The 20,134-nt window shown below is 44.4% G+C and overlaps 3 protein-coding genes across 6 annotated transcripts in view; 2 read left to right on the top strand and 1 right to left on the bottom strand.

The window, feature by feature from the left end:
• The window catches only part of RSU1 (Ras suppressor protein 1), a 274,063-nt gene extending 254,491 nt beyond the window's left edge, over positions 1-19,572 (top strand). Inside the window, exon 10 of the mRNA XM_053225357.1 lies at positions 19,557-19,572. Coding sequence (XP_053081332.1) covers position 19,557 — 1 coding nt within the window. The 3' untranslated portion in view covers positions 19,558-19,572. The remainder of the gene's footprint in view (positions 1-19,556) is intronic.
• On the top strand, positions 1,989-12,494 carry C1QL3 (complement C1q like 3). The gene is made up of 2 exons (XM_027073521.2): positions 1,989-3,946; positions 9,758-12,494. Exons 1-2 carry the CDS (start codon positions 3,359-3,361, stop codon positions 9,935-9,937), a joined length of 768 nt encoding a protein of 255 aa, XP_026929322.1. The 5' UTR covers positions 1,989-3,358; the 3' UTR covers positions 9,938-12,494.
• The window catches only part of PTER (phosphotriesterase related), a 68,930-nt gene continuing 61,399 nt past the window's right edge, over positions 12,604-20,134 (bottom strand). For all 4 annotated transcript variants that reach the window (XM_027073517.2, XM_053225353.1, XM_027073519.2 and 1 more), the window contains 2 exons: positions 19,135-19,275; positions 12,604-13,456 (listed from right to left, as the gene is read on the bottom strand). In XM_027073517.2, coding sequence (XP_026929318.1) covers positions 13,246-13,456; positions 19,135-19,275 — 352 coding nt within the window. In that variant the 3' untranslated portion in view covers positions 12,604-13,245. The remainder of the gene's footprint in view (positions 13,457-19,134; positions 19,276-20,134) is intronic.

The raw sequence follows: 20,134 nt of genomic DNA, 5'->3' as shown, positions 1-20,134 counted from the left end.
ACTACCCAGTCATCCTGAACAACAACAAGAAGCTTCTCCCAAAGCACATGGTGGGACGCTTCTAGAGAAGGGAGGAGACCAATAATTTAAACTTACTTCGCTGAAAAGCCAAATGTCCATGGGCCACCCAGGTTTGTGCACTCAACAGGAAAATGGCTCAGCCATGTGGCCTGGCCAACGTTGCCTTCTTCGTGAAGGAGGACTACAGAGCACCTTTCCGAACCTCAGCAGAACTTTAAGATGCCAGTGCCCTCGCTCACGAAGCCAAGCTGCGCTTTGGCATTAAAGGAAGAAGGAGAAGAGCCTCCATGAACAGAACGGTACCATAGGTCCGTCAGTGCAATGTAGAGGAAAGGGTACCAGCACGCACACACTGGACGGCCCCGATTCTGCTCCCAGCTGTGTCCCGCCCTTACAACATCTGCAAACGTGAGCTGGTGTGGACTCGCTTGCCCGCATTCATTCCAACCCTACCATTTCATGGCATCCTCACTGGGTTCCTCTGTAAGGTGAGCAGTCTCCAGCGGAAAATGCCATGTATCTTGAGATTTTTCAGTGAGAATTTATTTATTCAACTCTACCTTTTAAAAACTCCCCCCCTCTATCCCCCACCTGGACTCTCTTTAGCAATAAAGAAGTCTTCTGAATGTTGATAACTTGGTGCATCGGAAAAGAGTTTGATTAATGCATTAACCTTCATCCTGTTACCACCCTTTACCATCTCGTCCCCTAAAGGAAAGGTGGCTTTTGAGAAGCAACCCAGATCGTGTGTTAGGAAAATAGGCATTGTGGTCAGTGGAGAATTTGCTATGTGTCCGCTGCTCAAATATATGAAAATAAGGTTCCTCGTGTGAATAAAAGTATTCTGAAATACATGTATAATTATTCCCAAGACACAGACACACGTTTCTAAAACCACTGCCCGAACGTAAAAGTTAAAGGTTTGAGGAGTGGGAAGGACTCTTGTCCAGTAGCAAGAGCCGCGGCCCCCTCAGCAGCCAGAGGGAGAGAAAACCTGGAGACCTAGGCTGGGTTGGGCCCGGCGGGCCTGCGCCTCGCTGTGGATTCTCCCAGGAAAGGCCTGAAGGAGCTCCTGACATTTCTCTTAAAAGAATCAATGAATCGGTGTTGTCTTCCGCCTGCTCATTTGACCTTACTTTTGAAACCGAGAAGAAGGAAAGAAAGAACTAAACCGGGGTGCTGTGGAAGGTAGGCGGAAGGAACAGAAAAGGAGACGCTCGGTGCTATGGTAGCCGCAGACAAGATCCCAGGCCGCCGGGAGGTTACTGTTCCGCTGGCTGTGGCCTTGTTTGTTCTTGCTTATTTCAGATTCTCACCCTGATGTAATAAGTCACCATCTTCCCAGCCATCATCCCTGTATTGACAAGCAAATGCCATCCACGTTTGATTGACATCCATGGGTCCTGAATGCAAAAGTATGATTTACAAATCGATTCTGCTTGTTTATTTAAGGCCGTTCTTGTGTGCCTTCTGTATTTGTTAGTGGGATAACTTGCCTAATACCTACTCTGGGGGTTTTACATTAATATCACAAATCCAGGCTTTTCCTTCTGCTCTCCCATGTTACCTCTTTTCCCCATGCCTCAGTGTACATGCAGGACCTGTGCCTGGAGCTTACAGGACACTTTCCATATCTCAGCAAAAGATCCTGCCCAGGACTTTTGTAAAGGCTGCTTGCTTTAAGACCTTGAAAGACATCCGACAAGTCATTATCTCTCGTGCATGCAGTGCAAGTACATGCGACTTCAGATCCGATGGCAAGATCTCCTGAAAGGTAGCTATAGAACTGCAGTCCTGGGAGCGAGGACACGGACCGCGCATTTGTTAAAAGAACCCACCCCACCCCCCCCCACCCCACCCCCCCCCCCCACTGTGTGGTGGGCCTACTCATTCATAATCATTCAAAACAGCCCTTGGGCTTTTCAACACACCTTCCTGTTCTCTGCGTGGCATCTTGCTTCATTTTAGAAGACTGGCGAGGGAAACCATAAGGTTACCAAAGAAAACCATCTGGAAAATTCTGAAGGGCCCTTCTTATGTTAAAAGTGGCATTTTGAAAAACACCTGAAGCGCCGGCTGATTGTGGGTGAGCCAGCAGAGAAATATTGTCAACGGAGCCATCCTCTTTTCAACCCTCACCTCCACCCTCCAAGTGGCGCAGCTCCCCGCGGGGACACAGGGGGCTTAGGTGTGACCTTCGAGTCCCCGAGGCCATTGCACATCTGTCTCCCTCCCCCTCCCCCCGCCAGGTGTGTCCAACGAGAGAGCTGCCGTCACCTGGGCTCGGCAAGGGAGTGTTCACGATCTCACTGTTCATCCGTGTGCAGAGGGGGAAAAAGAGAGAGAGAGAGAGAGAGAGGCTGAGAAAAAAAAAATCCCACATTGTCAGAGTAATGCCAAACTCCCTCTGAGTGGGATGCGCGGAGCAGATGCTGCAGTGAGATGCCAGAGCGGCTCCCCTTCCTCTGTGCCTTGGGTGCCTATAAATTGCTCCGGCGCGCGTTTGTCAGCCTCCTCTTCTCCTGGCAGGTGGTACCCGGGCAGGATTCTGCGTTCAGTCTCTCTCGCGCTCCGCTCCCGGCCGCCAGGCGCTCGCCGCTGCTCACTGGCTCCGCCGCTCCAGCCCCGAGCCTCGCCGCGCTGACCGTGCCCGCCGCCGCCGCCGCCGCTGCTCCGCGCACCCGGGGGGCGGCCGGCCCGAGCTCGCGGGGGGCGGGGGGGGTGCGCCTCTCTTAGGGCTGCCGTGGCGGTGGCGAAGGAGGGGGAGACAGGCAGCGGAAGGGCGAACCGAGCCAGCGAGAGAAGCCGAGGAGGAGGCAGAAAAAGGCAACTTCAGACGGAAAGTTGGTGCGAACTGGCGCAGTCGGCAAAAACGGAAAAGTCGATCGCAGCAGCGGCCGCATAAAAGTGTGAGCGGCCCCGGGCGGCGCGAGAGGCGGCGGCTGGCTCTGCCCTCCGAGTGGCCGCGCCGGCGCCCGAGGCGCAGCCACAGGTGCCAAGGGGCTCGCGGGAGGCGAGGGGGCGCCCTGCGCGCCCCTCCCCCAGCCCCCACCCCCCCAGCCCGGGACTTCAGCTCAAGTCGCCTGGCGTCCGAGCTCCCTCCCCAGCCGCAGCCTCAGCAGGGGGAGCGGGAGCAGGAGCAGGAGCAGGCGGGGAGCGGCCGGCGCGCGCCCGCCCAGGGGAGTTGGGGTTCGCAGGGGGTTGTTTTCGGCTCTGAGGAGGTCCCCGCCCAACCTTCAAAATTTTGTCCAAAAGCAGACAAGAGGATCGCCCCGCGCTGAGCCGGCTGGTGGGCAGCAGGAGGCGCCTGATCGCCGCCGGGGCGCTGGGGGTGGTGATGGTGCTGCTGCTGGTTATCCTCATCCCGGTGCTGGTGAGCTCGGCCGGCACGTCGGCGCACTACGAGATGCTGGGCACCTGCCGCATGGTCTGCGACCCCTACGGGGGCACCAAGGCGCCCAGCACGGCCGCCACGCCCGACCGCGGCCTCATGCAGTCCCTGCCCACCTTCATCCAGGGCCCCAAAGGCGAGGCCGGCAGGCCGGGGAAGGCGGGCCCGCGCGGGCCCCCCGGTGAGCCCGGGCCGCCGGGTCCCGTGGGCCCTCCGGGCGAGAAGGGCGAGCCCGGCCGCCAAGGCCTGCCGGGCCCGCCCGGGGCGCCCGGCCTGAACGCGGCCGGGGCCATCAGCGCCGCCACCTACAGCACGGTGCCCAAGATCGCCTTCTACGCCGGCCTCAAGCGGCAGCACGAAGGCTACGAGGTGCTCAAGTTCGACGACGTGGTCACCAACCTCGGTAACCACTACGATCCCACCACGGGCAAGTTCACCTGCTCTATCCCGGGCATCTACTTCTTCACCTACCACGTCCTGATGCGCGGAGGGGACGGCACCAGCATGTGGGCTGATCTCTGCAAGAACAACCAGGTGAGTGCCGGCAGGCAGCGGGGTGGGCGGGGAGGGAGCGCGGGAAGGTGCGGGCAAGAGGGAGGAGACCCCGGAAATGGGGGTGGGAGCCCGCGGAGGAAGGGCGCGGCAGCCGGGCTCCCGGGAGTGGAGCCGAGGGGACGCTGTTACTCCCTGGAGAGGCGGGGGTCGCGGGCCTAAGAGGGCGCCCGGAGGCCTGGAGAGGGCGGTTCCCAAGCTAGGACCTGCGCTCGCTGTGCGCGCGAGTGCGAGAGCGACCCTCGAGGGCAGGGGAGCTGGGAGCTCGGTCCCCTGGGCAGCCTGTGCCCCGGGAGGCCGGGAGCGGGACGCTACCCTCGGCCGGGGGATCTTCTGCAGCTTAGGGTCGCTCTCAGGCTTTGCCTGGAATAGGACGGCTAGCGGGGAGCCCCGAAGTGGGCGTGCCAGCGTGGCAAACTCGGGGGAGAAAGGGGCCCGCTGGAGAAAGAAGGGACCCGAAAGAGCGAGTCCAAGTGTGGGGCGTCCCGAGCCGAAGAGGGACCGGGGACTTGCGGTCGCCAGGGCCCTTGCGGCGTCCCAGACCTCGGAAACAAGCATATAGTCAAATGCAAGACGCAAACTCCTGTTTAGATTTCAGCCCCAGCAGAAGAAGGGGGAGAAGTAAAGAGTGTTGATGACAAAAGAAAAAAGTTGAGACTCGTGAGTGCACTCCGTAAAACACGCACCCAAACGCAGAGCCCTTACTCCACCGGCTGGGGTAGGAGGCCGCACAGGCAGGGGGCAAGGAGGGCAGGAGGCCGAGCCGGCCCTGGGGCGATGGGCCTCACCGCCAGGGAGCCCCGGGCCGCCGGCTGGGTAGTCTTCCCAACCCCGCCTTCTCTCGAGAGGCAGTGGCCTTGGCCTTGACTGTGAACCAGCCTCAGGGCAGCGCCCGGGCCCCTGGGACTTATTCTCCTGAGCTGGTCGGCTCTGCCACAAGGGCCACGGGTGGGCACTTTTATGCCGGGGCCACTTTACCGTTTGCTTGAGAAATTCGCGGTCAGTGCAAAAACAAAGTGTGTCTAATTTCTCAGTCAGAAGAGGACAATAGTATTTGTTAACTGCCTAAAAGTGTGATCAGACCTGAGGCTCGCGCGCTGAATCAGCAGCCGCACTCGGGCAAGGCCTTGCAACCTGCAGCCTGAAGTCTGGGCTGGGTTCTCTGGCTTTAATTTTGCTTATTGGGTGGCCCAGGGAACCCCGCTGTGGCCAACTTAGATTTAAGGAGGGCTCATTGGGCTTCAGGTCACCCGCCCCCTCGAAATCAGACCTTGTCCGTTCTAACCCAGGTCTCTATTAAGCAGCATTAAGGCAGGATTTATTCCAAAGGCCTAATTCGAATTCAGTATCAGAGTTTTTTCAAAAGTGGAAGACAAATGCTCTAAATGTATAAGGAAGGGCACAAAATCCTGCCCTCCCCCTTCCTCCCACCCGTCACTTCAAAAGGAATTAAAAAAGCTCAAGGAACCCACAGGACAGGTAAAACAAAACAAAACAAACAAACAACAACAACAAAAAAGGGAAAATGGCCACCAGGCGGCACTGACAGGGTTGTTTATTATAGTTATTGTGCACAAAAATAATATTAAGATAAATAAAAATCATTTATAGAGCAGTGAGCCAGGTATAGGTAAATGGCTAAAAAGGGCATGACTCACCGTACCCAAATAGAGGTATTCTGTCGCCTTTAGGGAATGGTTTATGACCAGCCCCTTGGCAGACAGTGATGAGGCACCCATTTCTTTTCAAATTGGCTCTCTTCTGACTCAAAGGTTAGGTCTGGAAATTACTGTTGGGCTGAAGGATTGTTTTTAGAGGTAGTAATTAAAATGGAACAATACCAAGTTTTATCAGCCACTGAATAAAAACACTCACATCTTTAAGTATCCAGAAATGGCAATTGCATGACTAATCAGGGAACGATACATATTAATTAGTTTAAGTGTTCTTATCTCAACTGCTGAGCTCAGGTATATTGTACTGATTCCAAGAAAACCATTTCTTATACATGCGCTACCTGCATTTTGTTTTTAAAATTATTTCATCGTTTGGAGAGTCGAATGCTCCTTTGTATCATCCTAGCAGGCACATTCTGTGAGGATCAGGAAAAAAAAAAATAAGGCAAACCAGCTGACCTTATCATGTAGCAAGCTCTCCATTGACATTGTTAAGCTGTGACTTCTTCAAAAGGTGTGCAACAAGTAATTAAAAAATATATGTATATGTAGCACCACACAATGTATTTTCGACTTCAACATGGACTCTTTTGGAAAATGGCTATTAAAATATTACCATTAAGGAATTTTATCCCTAGAACAGGACTATTTTGTAAAGTCTGATTTGCAGAGAGTTGCAAATGAGAACTATTTTATGAAATTTATTTTATTACTATGAAACAAATAGTTTATCCTTGGTTTTCAGTTATGTTCTTGTCCAATCACTTCTTAGCATGGCAGTCTCCCCCCTGAGCAGACCTAATTTGTTTTCATAAAACAGAAACTCAGAGATCTATGTCAGTGTAATGTGCTATAGATTAAGTGGATTTGAGAAGCACAAAAATTAAACTGAAAATGCAGTTCACTCTAGGATAGAGGAGTGCCTCTGGACCGTAACTATATGGGAAGCATTTTATTTATGCTTTGTGTTGAATGCAGGATCACAGATGGAAACATCAAAGGCCGGTAAATTAACCTGATGCACCACTTAACCTTTTGTTTATGATCCCACAGAAGTACAATGAAAATGAAATTATGGGAGCATCAGTAGCAATTAATTAAATTAGCAAATGTTACCATAAATATCGTCTCCGATGATAAACCCTCACTAATAAGATAATGCTAAAGCCACACAGGCTGCTACGTTCTCACAAATATGCCACTAAAGGGATTACAGTTCTCATATTCCCCGTTGAAACCATCAACCTAAAATCTAATCATACCATTTGTTGATATGAAAGGTAAAAGTTGGACTCAAATGGCTTTATAAAGAGACAGGAAACATAATTGTAATGTGTTTGTACACTTTTAGCAGCCAAACCTGAATTTAAAAATTGCTGTGTGAGCACAGTCCCTGTAATGTCCCTGTAACAAGCCACTGTATTAACCACTGAAGCTGGCCCCAGATTAGAACCATAAAACAACTCAGGACCAATTTTTATTCTAAGAATGTGTGAATTACAGCATGGAGGAACATGAGATATATTGGAAACAACAGTCTGTGAGTTGATATTCATTTATTAGCAAGATTAATGAAATGCCAAATTAATACCATCATTTTAAAAAGCTGTGAAACCCGCACTACAGATGAAGCGGAATCTAAATAGTTAACTTGTGATATGAAAAGATTTTAGAGGACCTTTAGGCAGAAATGGGTACATAGGGCTGAGGAAAGGATGCATCATATTCCCGGAGAAAATGCTGAAATCGGCGTACATTTGGGAACCTGAAAATAGCCTCCAAGGTGGATGCATTACCTTGCTCAGTAGTTTGATGGCTTAAAGGAAGAATTGTTCGAAGTCGCCGAGCTGGTTACTAGAGCTTGAAATTTCAAGTGCCATTGTACCTTCCGAGCGTGATCAGGTGAGCAGACATTCTGAAATTGTCCAAAGCGTGCTGGAGTATGGCAGTTATTTAATTGGGAAAGTCTTGCGGTCTACAGTATAGCTTAATAGCTTAAGAGAATCAACTTTTATTAAAAAGCAGTCACATGACAAAGGAAGTGAAAAACCATAAGGGTAACCTTCTAGTCTGTAGGATCACACTAATGCATTTGCAGGTCTCCGTGGTTGTACCTACAGAATAAAAATGGTCACATTTACATGGTTCTGTGCTTATACCCTATCGAATAAAAACTACATTTAAGACTATTGTCTCTAAATCAAGGGATTTTAATGAGTCCTGGTTCCCAGATGCCTTTCTATAGAGAACAGTGTTAAAGCACAACACCCATAGAGCAGAGCATATATTAAATACCTAAAGCACTAAATATGTCTGGTTATCAATAATAGCTGAATAGTATATTTATGGATTGTGAATTCATTAATATATTACTGATATGGCCAATTACTAATTTGTCTTTTCATTTCTCTAACCCATTAAAAATTCACACGTTAAGAAAAACATCAGGTCATAACAGCGCTATCCTCCCCGTAGATTCCACCCCCCCCCCCCAGGGAATTTATAACTAGGTGAAATTAATGAATCAAAACATTCAACTCCTACAAACCTACAATTAATTTCTAGGAAATATTGTGACGTTACATTGTATTATTACTTAATGGTCAACACAGATCGCCTCGCTGAATCGGTGTATACATTTGAGTCAGTGTTTCTGAGCGTAATTGCGTGGTACATTGCTTTCACTGTATTAGTGTCAGTTAGCCCAGGGTTAAAGCAATTCTAAATCCTTTAAGCCCCTTTCTCCTTTTGCTATACGATATCCAGAGAAAGAAATTTTTAAAATATTACTCAAATTACTTCACAAGTTCAGCAGTGTCAAAGAGCCTTCTCCTTTTTTAACATTTCAGCATTAATGTGAGAACATAGCCCATGAAAATTTAATTTGAAAACCTATCACTTAAATTTTGAAAGAAACACCTGGAAATTCTTGACGTGTGCCTCGTTTCCCTCATTTTGCCAGCACATGGTACCCCAAGTCAGGTATTATTACATAACACAGGTTTACAAAACCACTAAATCGTTTGCTCTGTTATTAAGGGAAGCACCATTATAATGGAATAGAAACAAGGCACAGAGTAGAAGATGTCTTACTGAAATAAGTCAAATATAAGTCTGCCTATGGAAAATTTTTTTTTCCAAGGCAGAATCAAAATATGGCTAAATGAATATGAAGCCTAATCAGAGTTGAGAATGTGATAGGATGTCTATGTCACAGGCTGAACATGAGAGGATTATAGGCAGCTTCTATCCTCAAAGCAAACCACACATTTTAGAATCACCTAAATATAAAAGGGTATTCAATCAGATCATTAAAAAGTTTTAGAAATTTTAGAGGCCTCAAATCTTATTTCCTTCTACAACTTTTAGATATGTGGCAATTAAATAATTTATTTAAGTGCACACAGCACAATGAAGTAATAAAAAGCCACAAATAGAAAAATGAACTCTGCAAACTTGGGTGACGTTTAAGTGAGTTAGATTTCTGGCAAAAAAAAAAAAAAAAGGCTTTACTTGAATTAGATTTCGAAAGCCTCACATCAAAAGGCTTTCTTCATTTTTTTTCCCCTATGTAGTAGAGCTGGAGTTGTTTTATTTCTCTGAATCTCAACTGCCTGTGGATCTCGATTTTCTGAAAATCCTGGGGACCCGCTGAAGTTTGGATTAAACCTCTGTACTCATAAACCGCTGGTTTAGATTATTGCTAATTGGTCTGAATTGAAATGCAAAAAAATTACCCTTATTTCCATTCCAAGAAGTGATTGGGCATAGAGGTTCAAGGAATTAGAAAAAGTGCTGATTTAGGAAGAGAATAGGTTGGTGTGCATTGTTTTTATCACGTAAGGTAAGAAAAGACGGCTGCCGTGACCCTCAGGAAAGCACCATTTTCTTCTTTCTGTTCCTCCTTTCCAGGGATAGAGCTCGAACTGTTGCAAAGATCTCCTCAAAGAGCTCCAAGGCCCAGGTGGACTCTCTCATGCTAAATTCTGTGCTATGGCAGCAAGTCTGCTTACCGTGCTGTGAATGGATGAAAAAAGAGAGAGAGAGAGAAACAGAGAGAGAGAGAATACTGGAGAATTTTCTTCCACGCATTCTAATTCTTGTTTGTTTCACATAGGTGCGTGCCAGTGCCATTGCCCAAGACGCCGATCAGAATTATGATTATGCCAGTAACAGTGTGGTTCTTCATTTGGAGCCAGGAGATGAAGTCTACATCAAACTAGATGGCGGGAAAGCACACGGAGGAAATAACAACAAATACAGCACATTTTCTGGATTTATTATTTATGCGGACTGATAACGCAGAAACTAAGCTTATTATTCTGAGTTTGGACACTGGATTCGTATGGCTGACGTCACTGAATCAAGGATCCCAGGGGATGCCAGTTGCGGGGCACCTCAGTTGTGTATATGTGGGGAATTCAAATGCTACCTGACTCACATCTGTATACTCAGAAACATTCTGTAAAAAAAAAAAAAAAAAAAAAAAAAAAATTAAAAGCAAGATAAGCAGATGTGTTATCCATTACCGCCAAAGCAAATTCTCCTCCTTATTGTTAGTGTCCATGTGAATGAAGTCCTATATAGATCACAAATTTTTATAGAAAAATCTAAGACACTGAATTATTTCTCCAATATCTATGATACTTTGGTGTTCTGTGACCCTGCTGCTTTGATCCATATATCAGCTTTGGTTCTTGTGAGTTTACCTGCTTCTGATGATACTTGGAGTCCATTCATAGTGTGGGGAGAATGATCTTACCCTGCAGGAGAAGGTCTAATTGAAATAATGCTGCTTGTCCCCAAAGAAATTGTTTGCCTTGTACTTTTGTTAACTTTAGAGCTAGTCCTGGGAATGATTCAACTTCAAGCCTTAACCTGGAATTTTCTGGATTTGAGGGAATTCCCAAGCCTATGATCATTTTCACATTTCCTTTTTCTTGTGAATTTTCTTTTCTCTCCTTTCTGGTGATTATCTTTTAAAAATGGAGATCGAAATTGTATCATAGGATTACCCTCTAAGTGTGCAAACGTGTAATTATGTGTGGTATTTAGAAAATCCCCTGTGTGTCCATTTTGTCAATAGAATGCGTTTAGATTTACTTAGAAAGTCAGAGAAATTTATTCTTTGGTGTTAAATCAGACTGAGGCTTTTGCTTTCTTTGGAACAAAAGATTATTCATAAACCCAATGCACAAAGGTTTAATTTGAGCTACTGCATGGGTCACCAAGGGGACACTAAGTAAGGCCTTCAAATAGTTACTACAAGTCCTGGCCTGAGGTTATTTCAAAAGGAATAATTTCACGTGTAACCAATATGACAACAAAGTGTATATATTTTATACCAGTATCTGCTACAAATACATGTATTTGTGTGTACATGCACACACACACATATGTTAGAGGAAGTATGATATATATATGGCTTCAGACCACAGGCACAGTGGCTGTATAGCCTCAAAAATTTAATCTAAAAAAGTATGTGTATATATACACACAAACAAGCAAAAATTATTTGACTTATTTTGGATCGAAATATATTTTGGATTACAAAAGTGTATGGAATAGCAAAACAATTGAAATGGCTTCTCTTTTAAGAGCTACCCAGAAACGTAAAGTTTATTAGGTTAAAATGCCCTATCCGTCACATGTCTGTAAATTAAGCCTACGGCTTCTTTATTACCATATGCCAATCAATATTCCCACTGCATTCTGTGTCAGACTGTTAATATTAGGACTGCAGAAACGGGTGGCTCTTTTTTGCAATGTCTATGAATGATATGCATTTGAATGATCACTTTTTTCTTTTTTCTCAGGTGGATTAAAGCTGACAGTAAAGTAGATTCTGAGAGTAGTGCAAATCATTTCTCTCTGGTTAAAATACACTGCCAAAAGCCATCTCTTTAATCTAAGAAAAAGATTAAAAATGCATGTTGATATATCCTCCCTATCGGACAACTTCCACTGTTACAATGAAAAATCTGTCCCCACCCCGCCCTCCCCGCCCCCCCACCTCCTCGCTTGCCTTTGAAGACTCTGACAAGTAGATTTCAAAAACAGGGATTTAAAAATCTGCTTGTTTTACTGGTGAAGGACATTTGCATTTTTTCATTTAAAGGAATTAGTTTGTTCCCCTGGCTCGTTCCTCTTGGGTACTTTATGTTCTAATACACAGAAAGCGTGATCATCTTTGAGCCACAGAAATATCTTGTGTTTCGTAAACCTCAACTTTCCAAAAGAGTTATGCATGATGTTCCCATCTGAAGGTGCTGTTTGCTTAGTTTAAATGCCTTGGTCGGAGTCACTGTCATGATGTCTATGATCAAAAATGCTTAGCCCATCCATCAGGAATAATGACTAATTCTATTTGGCCTTTCTAATATGTTAGATAACTGATAATGGGGTTTCAACGAATTTATTTCTATTGAACGACATATATTTATCAAAGAGGAATTGGTAGTTGGGGTTTGGAGTTTTTGGGGGTTTTTGTTTTTGTTTTTGTTTGTAACAAATAGCATAATGAGGAATCAACCAAAAGATTAATTTATAAACAGCAGTGCACATCAACTAAGAGTTTTAAAAAGGCTTTATTTACACAAAACATCGGGGGTGGGTACCTTTTGAAGAGTAGGCTCGAGTCAGAATGCCATTTCTAATAGATCTGACCTTTTCTTCAGATAACTAAGCATCATTTTCTCTGTTTAGGCCCAAGGAAAAACAAATAAAAGGTAAGGGAAATAAAGGGAATATATATATGGCAAACATTTCTCTTTTTTTGCATATATATTATTAATTAAACTGTGGCCTTTGTTATTATAAATGTAATGATTCATTAAGCTATATTATGTAATATATTTTGACTTTTACCATTGAATTTTTATAATTCAGTATTATGTGTTCATGCCCCCTTATACAAATGTTTAAACTAACAAAGCTTTACAGCAAAAATGGATACCAGGAAGCCACAGGCAACAAAACTGATTTATTACCAGTCAATATAGATAGGTAGACAACTTCTACAATATATAATGAATATAATTAAGCTTCGACAATATTTTTATCATTGTGAATTGGTGATTGTATTACAGTGTCCTTTGGGGGGAAAAGCCTCAAACTTTAACTTCCCTTGCTGCAGAAGCTATTTTCAAGTGCCATATTATTCATTAAGCATTAATTAAAGAACAGCAGGATAATTAGTAGGATCATCAATATTACAAGAAACATTAGATTGCTCCAGAAGGGGGTAATTTAACTAGAAACACTTTAAATTTCCTCAAGTAGTGCACCTGATAGATTAAGAAAACAAAACAAAGCAAAACTTTGCTAGAGGGGATACAGAATGTAAATCACTGTTTGGAAACAGGTGCTTCTGTATTTATTTTGTCAAAGGCAGAACAAGAGGGGTCCGTTAGGTCAGTAACTTCCTAAAGGTACCGATGTACCAGCTGGTTTCTGAGAAGGCAAAATTTCTAATTCTCATAAATAGGAAATGATCCGTCATTCGTCCTACGTAGCTCTGATTAGTATCTCACTGTGGGTTTGAAATCACTGAAAAATGTTCTCTGTGAGCTTTCTACTCAAGGTGTGAGTCTGTAAACAACCATCCTACTTGAAAGTTAGCCATTGCTTAGGGTTCTCTATTAGTATCTTATCAAGTGCATTCTCAGTGATCCCTCTAAGCAACATTTTAGGAACAATGTTGGTAAGTATATGAGAGTAGCCGTGACCTCCATACTTCATCAGCCGATGCTTCGTATGTATGTCGTGTGCCATCAGAATTCGATCTTCGTAGCCTTCATCCACCAGAAGACGCACTCTGTGAAAAATGTCAACTCATTATATGGCATTTGTCTCACATTTAAAATGATCAGGGTGCTTTCAACTTTTTACTCATAAATCTATTGTGCTTGCTGTAGAGATACTGCCTTCTTCTATGGCATGTGTACTGGGAGACCCTTAATAAAGATTGCGTGGTGATGATAAAGGTAATATTGCATCGTAGTAGGAACATGATCCTTATTCCATGCACACAGAAACTTCCAGCCTGTGATATTTATGACAGTGCCTACAATACGGCATTAAAAATAGTTCTAATAGGATGTGCCAGTCTGAGTGAATGGCTGCTTGGGCATTTCACGAAATAACTTCGTTCTAGGTTTGTATCCAGCTCTCCACTCTAAAATACCTCCCTCAGTGGTCCCATTTTCTAGACCTCACTCTCCCCCCACCCCGTCTCTCTCTCTCTCTCTCTCTCTCTCTCTCTCTTATTTTCTAGCAAATAAAATCAATGGCAATTTCTGATTAAAACAGGGAAGCAAAAGGAAACTTCGCAAAGGTAAAACATTCTGAGAGTCAGATCAGTTGATTTGAAAGGAAGGGGCATATGATAAGCGAAATGGTCATTTTCAAAAGATCAGGAAGGGTACCTCTGTATTTTGAGCATCTGTTCCTTTGAAGTCTACGAGAATTCTGACTTAGCAGTAGTAGTCTTGGAGCACTGTATTAAATCAACCAGTACAAATTTACTCTGTCTTCCTTCTATCTCAACAAGATTGCTGTAAATACCAAGCCGTTCCTTTAAATTTATAGCCAGTTGACTGGAGAAGGGCTTTCCAACTACTGTCTAAACATCTAATCCTCTTTGCTTTGTTAAATGCTGTAATCTATAGTGTGAGTCACCTCCTGACAGCCACCATCTGTGTGTGTCTGGACTCTGGGCAGTGTCTGTCATGACTTCCACGGGATTCTACTGGCAGAAGGTGCAAAGTGGAGACAATGGCTCTTCCCTGGCGTTCTCTTCATGGTCATGTCAGTCTCTGGATTCCCAAATGAATCTAGATGGTCAGACAGCACCTTCCTCCAAGGGCTAATTATTCAGAAGATATCCTTTTTGTGTCTGTGACATTTCTTGGCATCCTAGCGCGAGTCATATTTAGTAACTACTAAAAGTAAGCAAAATTGGGCCACTGCACAGAAACCTCAGACACAAAGCTCTGCCCTCTGAGAACATACATTTTAAAATAAAATAATAATTGAAGGTGAGACATTGTGTTCGTAGGTCGTGGCTAACAAGAGCCACGTCGAGCATTTTTGTCTAGAAATCTGTATTCGTGTCATTCATACGCATGTCCTGTAAGTACTTGGATGCTGTTTGAGCCACCATGGATATTTACCTCGTAAATCTGTACAATGTCCAAAAGCTCTGACCTGAAGTTACTTTTGGAACTCTCTTTGAGGCAATTCCCTAGAAAGTTCTAGGGTCATTTATGAGAAGAGAGAAAGATTTGACAGAATGCATGCCCACGCTGAAACTTAGTGTGGCAACCCTTAATCCACAACTGAGAAGGAGTGTCACGTTATGGGAAATTTTAGGGTATGCCTTCCTCCTTATCGTCTCTGAGCATTTCCCAGAAGTTTTTGTCTCTTTCCCTTGTCTGAGGAAAAAAAGCGATATCGTATTATGTCAGAGGCATATCGTATGGAACAGCAGATCCTTGTTGTTGTTCCTGCAACACTGCTACTCAATTGTGAAGTAGTAAGGAAGGAGTATAATGGCTAAGACACTCGCTTAAAACTGAGAATCCTTAGAACTGATTTAAGTCAAGAACGTAGAGACTAGCTACCTCACGACAAAGACACTGCTATGACTCTACAAAACAGTTCTCTCCTGACTATCAAATCAAGATATGACTTGGCCAGTCTTAAAATAAAAGCTCCTCTCTCATGCTGTGCCATTGTGTGGAAGAACAGTAGTTCCGAGACGCTGCCAGAAGGAAGGAACCACTGTAGATGAGAAGACAAAAATGACAGTAATTATAGAAATACAAATGAGTTAGTGTTTTGCAAACAAATATTAGAGAGAGACTACAAAGTGTGAAAAGGCAGAGATATAATAAGATTTGAGAAATGGAGCGTAAGATTGAAAACAGGTGTCAGACACAGAATTTCTGGTGCTGAAAACCAGAGGTAGGCAGAAGCGTGCTTCTATGTTCTTGCAGTTCAGAGATGTAAGATGACTAAGGCTCAGAAAGGGACTGCCGATGGATGATGAAAATCAAGTGCCCAAGAGATGGCGGACCAGGGGGGTGCTGGAACACACCCCCTGCCTAAAGGTCATAAGGTAATTACCGTGAATTGTGCTTGAGCCAAGCGACCTTATGCATGATTTTAATTTAGGGAAGATAAAGCTTACATACATATACATGAACACGCATATACCGCATATATATTTTGATGTATTTCCAGACATCTAGAATGTTTACATTTGGCTCAATGAAAGCTGGCCAAAATTAAATTCTTGTTCTTGAATTAATAGCCAGAAGTTATCAAGGAGGAATATGAGGAGAGGCGCTGGTCATCCTCCCCCCCGTATATCCTTCAGACCCCCTCTGCCAATCCCCTCTCTCTTAGTCCAGGTCTGGGAGCCGCATGGGTGGCGTAGGGTTGCTTCAGAAGATATAAAAGATACAGCTCACTGCCACAAAGGGGCTTAGGAAAAGGAAGCGGGTCTTAGAAGCAAACTTCCCATTTCCAAGATGAATCGTAAAACGTATGTTGAGGGCATTCATCAGGAAACAGGGTTTGGAGATCATGAAAGATGAGAAAGCCCTACCCTACGCCCCCACTTTAAATCCCAAAGAATATTCACCTCACAGCATGGCCCAGGCTCGTAGGGCCCTGGGGTAACTTGTCTGCCTGTACTGAATGGTGCTAAGAAAGTTAGGTAAAATCCTGACGCAAAATTAACAACAACAAAAACGGAACGATAAATTGGTGTATTAAAGAACTGATTTCAGTGGTTTAAAAAAATTTGTTTTAAGTCCTAGCTTCATGGGTCAGGTCAGTTTGCTCCTGTACAGCTGAGCATCTCCATATTTACATAGCAAGCGTTACATGGATCAGCTAGCTCTCCCTGATGATATTGAACTTGAAGCCTATTTTACTGTTAATGAGGTCATGAAGGAGGAGTACCCATACGCAGGGACAGCAGAAGGCACACAGGTGTAAAGGTTGGCCACCCACGCTAAGAGCTGAGGGCTGTCCCCGACCGTGGCCACAGATCTTCCCCTCAATTCCAGTGTGGGGGTATGTCCTACCGTTGCTGCTTTAGCCTCCGTTTCTGGACATCACTTCTGTAGGTCAGGTGTCTTTACTTGTAGCCCACACAGTTTTCTATGCCCTTAACCACATTCTGGCCCGTCTCTGTCCCAGAAGACTACTTCCTCTCTGAAATCCCAATTTTCACTCTCCCACCCCGACCATGAGTCACATTTCTCTTTTTCCCTCACCGTCTTCTGGGTACTTTCCCCCCTCACTCAAGCTTCTGATTGGTTGCCGCTGCTATGTTATTCCCACCTCTTCTTACTTTTCTCTATACCTTCTACTGTTCATCTTGGACCTCAGGACCCTCACTCAACCCCACCCCAGATCCCCTGTCGACCACATTTTTCAGACAGAATCCCAACCCTCAGTCTCTCTAACTGTTCATGTTTTCTGCTTCTCCTCAAAGCTTCTTTGGTCTTATTATCAAAATACAAAACTTTTGGGGGGGGGCGGAAAATCACCAAGTCATGTGCACTGGTGCCCATGTTCGGTCATGCAGACATGATCTTGAGCCTCACCGGGGTCTCACACACACCGTGTCCTATCAGTATCTGTCTCATTCACTCAGTGTCCATTCCCAGCCTTCTTCCTCTTCTACAAGGTCCTGCCCTGAATCTGTTCCCTCCTTCGCAGAAGATAACCATGTTGACTTCACAGGGACCCTACAGAACACAGGTGGTCATATGTCCTCGGTTTCCCATTCTCACCACATCTATCTGCATTCACCCCGTTACTCGCCTTACACCTTTCAACCAACTTTCTGTTTGCTTCCCAGCTGCCATCTGTTTGTCTCCTTGGAAAGCTTGCTCTATATCTCCTCTCTCCAGATTGTTTTAAGTTAGTGTCGATCGACTATTTTCATATTCTGCACCAGACATTCAGGAAAAAACTCTTCATACTTTATTTCATATAAATTCCATAACCCTATAGAAGAGGTACTTCTTCCTGCGATTTGTTCTCTTTGTGTCTCTGCTTTTGCTCTCAGCCACATAAACATTGCTTAACCCTTCGTTAGTTTGAGAGAGAGAGAGGAAGAGTGAATGGGGAAAAAGGGCAGAGGGAGAGAGAGAAAGTCTCTTAAGTAGGCTCCACACTCAGAGTAGAGCCCAGCCATGATCCCGGGATCATGACCTGAGCCGAAATCAAGAGTCGGATGTTCAACTGACTGAGCCACCCAGGTGCCCCAAACATTGCTGGACCCTTGACAAAACCTTCCCTTGATCCTATCTTGTCTTCTCACTTTGACCCTGTGCCCCTGCTTCCCCTGACCACCAAGCTTCTTGAAAGAGTAACCCCACCTTCTCTCTCCTCTTCCTTACCCCCTACTCATTCTTCAAGACTTTTCTACGGAGACGTCACTGACTGCACAGTGAGAATCTCCAGCCTTTACCTCACTGATGCCGGCCACCTGTCAGTTGCCCAAGCCCTTCTGCTCCAGTCTCCTGCACCTGCTTGCACAACAACATATTTCCCTGATTCTCTTCTCACTTTGAAAACTTTTCGATCTGTCCTTGAGTGACTCTTCCTGAGTCCATTCCTTAAATATCATTGTTCCCTAGAGTTCTGTCCTCATTCTCTCCTCTGAGTGATCTCACTCATTCCCACGCTGCCAACCATGACATACAAACCAAAGATGCCTAGATTTATGTCTGAGTCCAGATCTCTGCCCTGAGCCTCACAGCCTTATCCACAGCCCCACTGGATAGCTACTCTTAGTTTATTCCCAAACCAAAGTCATCCTTGTCAATCCCAAATCTGTTTCTTCTCCCAGATTCCCTAACTTGGTGCATCCAATGTTCACATCACCGTGTAACCAGGACAAACCAGGTAACCATCCATCCTTGACTCCAGAAACTTTCCACTTGGTTACAGAGAATGACTCGGACAATTTGTTGCTTCGGCAATTTTGAGGGGTCAAATTCTATATGATGTTTGGTCTTTAGACATTCTACTTACAGCATTTAAGTTTCAATCATCTCCATAGTGAATATTTTTGATAAAGCATTTCACACACACGTTGTAGGAGGTTAGGACTTCAGTGTGGTCAACATGGGAAAGAAACCACTTACTTCATTAGGGATAGAAAGACGAAAGCATCTTTGTTCTCTTTTTGTCATGGCAGGGGTTAAGTATTATCTGTTTCTTGTCAGCTGCCCATCTGCACTGAACTCCTAAGGCTCTGCTAAGCTTTTGCCTACTTAGGATGACTCATTTGCTTCTTGAAATAATATATAGAGATTTCTCTCCCCAAAACAGCATTGATACATTTTTTTCTGCAAGTCTCTGGTTCTGCCTGCTCACTGTTTTCCGAATCTTTGCTAATACCTACCCAGATATGAATCAAAAAGGACTGGTAAAAGGGAACACTATCAGGGATTTCATCATATTTACCTCCTAATTCTTTTATTATCATTGGGCATGTCAATATCCGGGTTGAATTGGTAATGAAGGAGTTCAGTCCCAAAGAGATCATATTCCAAGTAACAGCCAAGTTGAGCAAACTCCAGGAGTTCCTTTTTATCAAGTATAGTCCTAGAGACAATAAGACAGACTCAGTGTAATTATCAAGAGCATATTTTCCACATATACAGATTAAAAGTTTTAAGTACACCATGTACTGGAACATAATTAAAGTAACAGAAGTTTGAGTCCGCTCTTATGATGTGACTGTAAAATAGTAAGTTCAACTTGTTACCAGAAATAAGGGAATTTACCGTATCTAAAAGGGAGTTTCCCTTCTCAAGTGCTTGGGAACTATAGACATTTTAATTATGTTGCCATTACTCAAAAACAATCTTGCAATTCTCCTTCAGAACTGTCTTCAGGATATGTTCCCTATTCTTTTGGAAATCCTTCATAGCAGCGGAACAGCTGTGAGCTGTGGAAACTATCAAAGGGAACTTGGCATCAGTCTGGTGAACTAGGTGAGTAATACTAATCTGCGTAAAACATGAAGCTAAGGTAAGGGGATTTTCTTATGAAGATAATAAGGTGGTTCCAAAATTAATTCCAAGGCCTTTGTGGATGTCATTGCTTCTTTTTAAAAAGGGGGGCAAAATTCCTACAGATATTTATTTGTGTTCTGGTGTACCTATTTTTAAATAGAATTTATTATTTTGTGATAATCTTTATGGATGTCTTCTCATTTCTTTAGCGATCATAGTAAGAATAACACTATCTTGTGATGTAAGACTGTGTAAATGAATGGGAAAGGAGAGGTATGTGAGATAAACACAGGCTACAGACAGGAGAGCAGAGTCCAGAGCAAGAGTAGATTATCTCGAGAAATTTAGATTATAATAAGGAAAAAGGATGCATTAGGTCAACCCCCAAAATACCATGGTAGAGATTCAAACACATGGAAAAATAAGGAAGGAAGGAAGGAAGGAAG

The sequence above is a fragment of the Acinonyx jubatus genome, chromosome B4, assembly GCF_027475565.1.
Source record: "Acinonyx jubatus isolate Ajub_Pintada_27869175 chromosome B4, VMU_Ajub_asm_v1.0, whole genome shotgun sequence".
Classification (NCBI taxonomy): Eukaryota; Metazoa; Chordata; class Mammalia; order Carnivora; family Felidae; genus Acinonyx; species Acinonyx jubatus.
The sequence above is the reverse complement of the archived record's forward strand: the minus strand, read 5'-3'. Positions and strand labels throughout refer to the sequence as shown.

Bases quoted from the DNA above. Each gene is read 5' to 3' on its own strand.
- C1QL3 (XM_027073521.2), top strand. From the start codon at position 3,359: ATGGTGCTGCTGCTGGTTATCCTCATCCCGGTGCTGGTGAGCTCGGCC. The intron at 3,947-9,757 runs GTGAGTGCCGGC...TGTTTCACATAG, and splicing joins ATCTCTGCAAGAACAACCAG to GTGCGTGCCAGTGCCATTGC.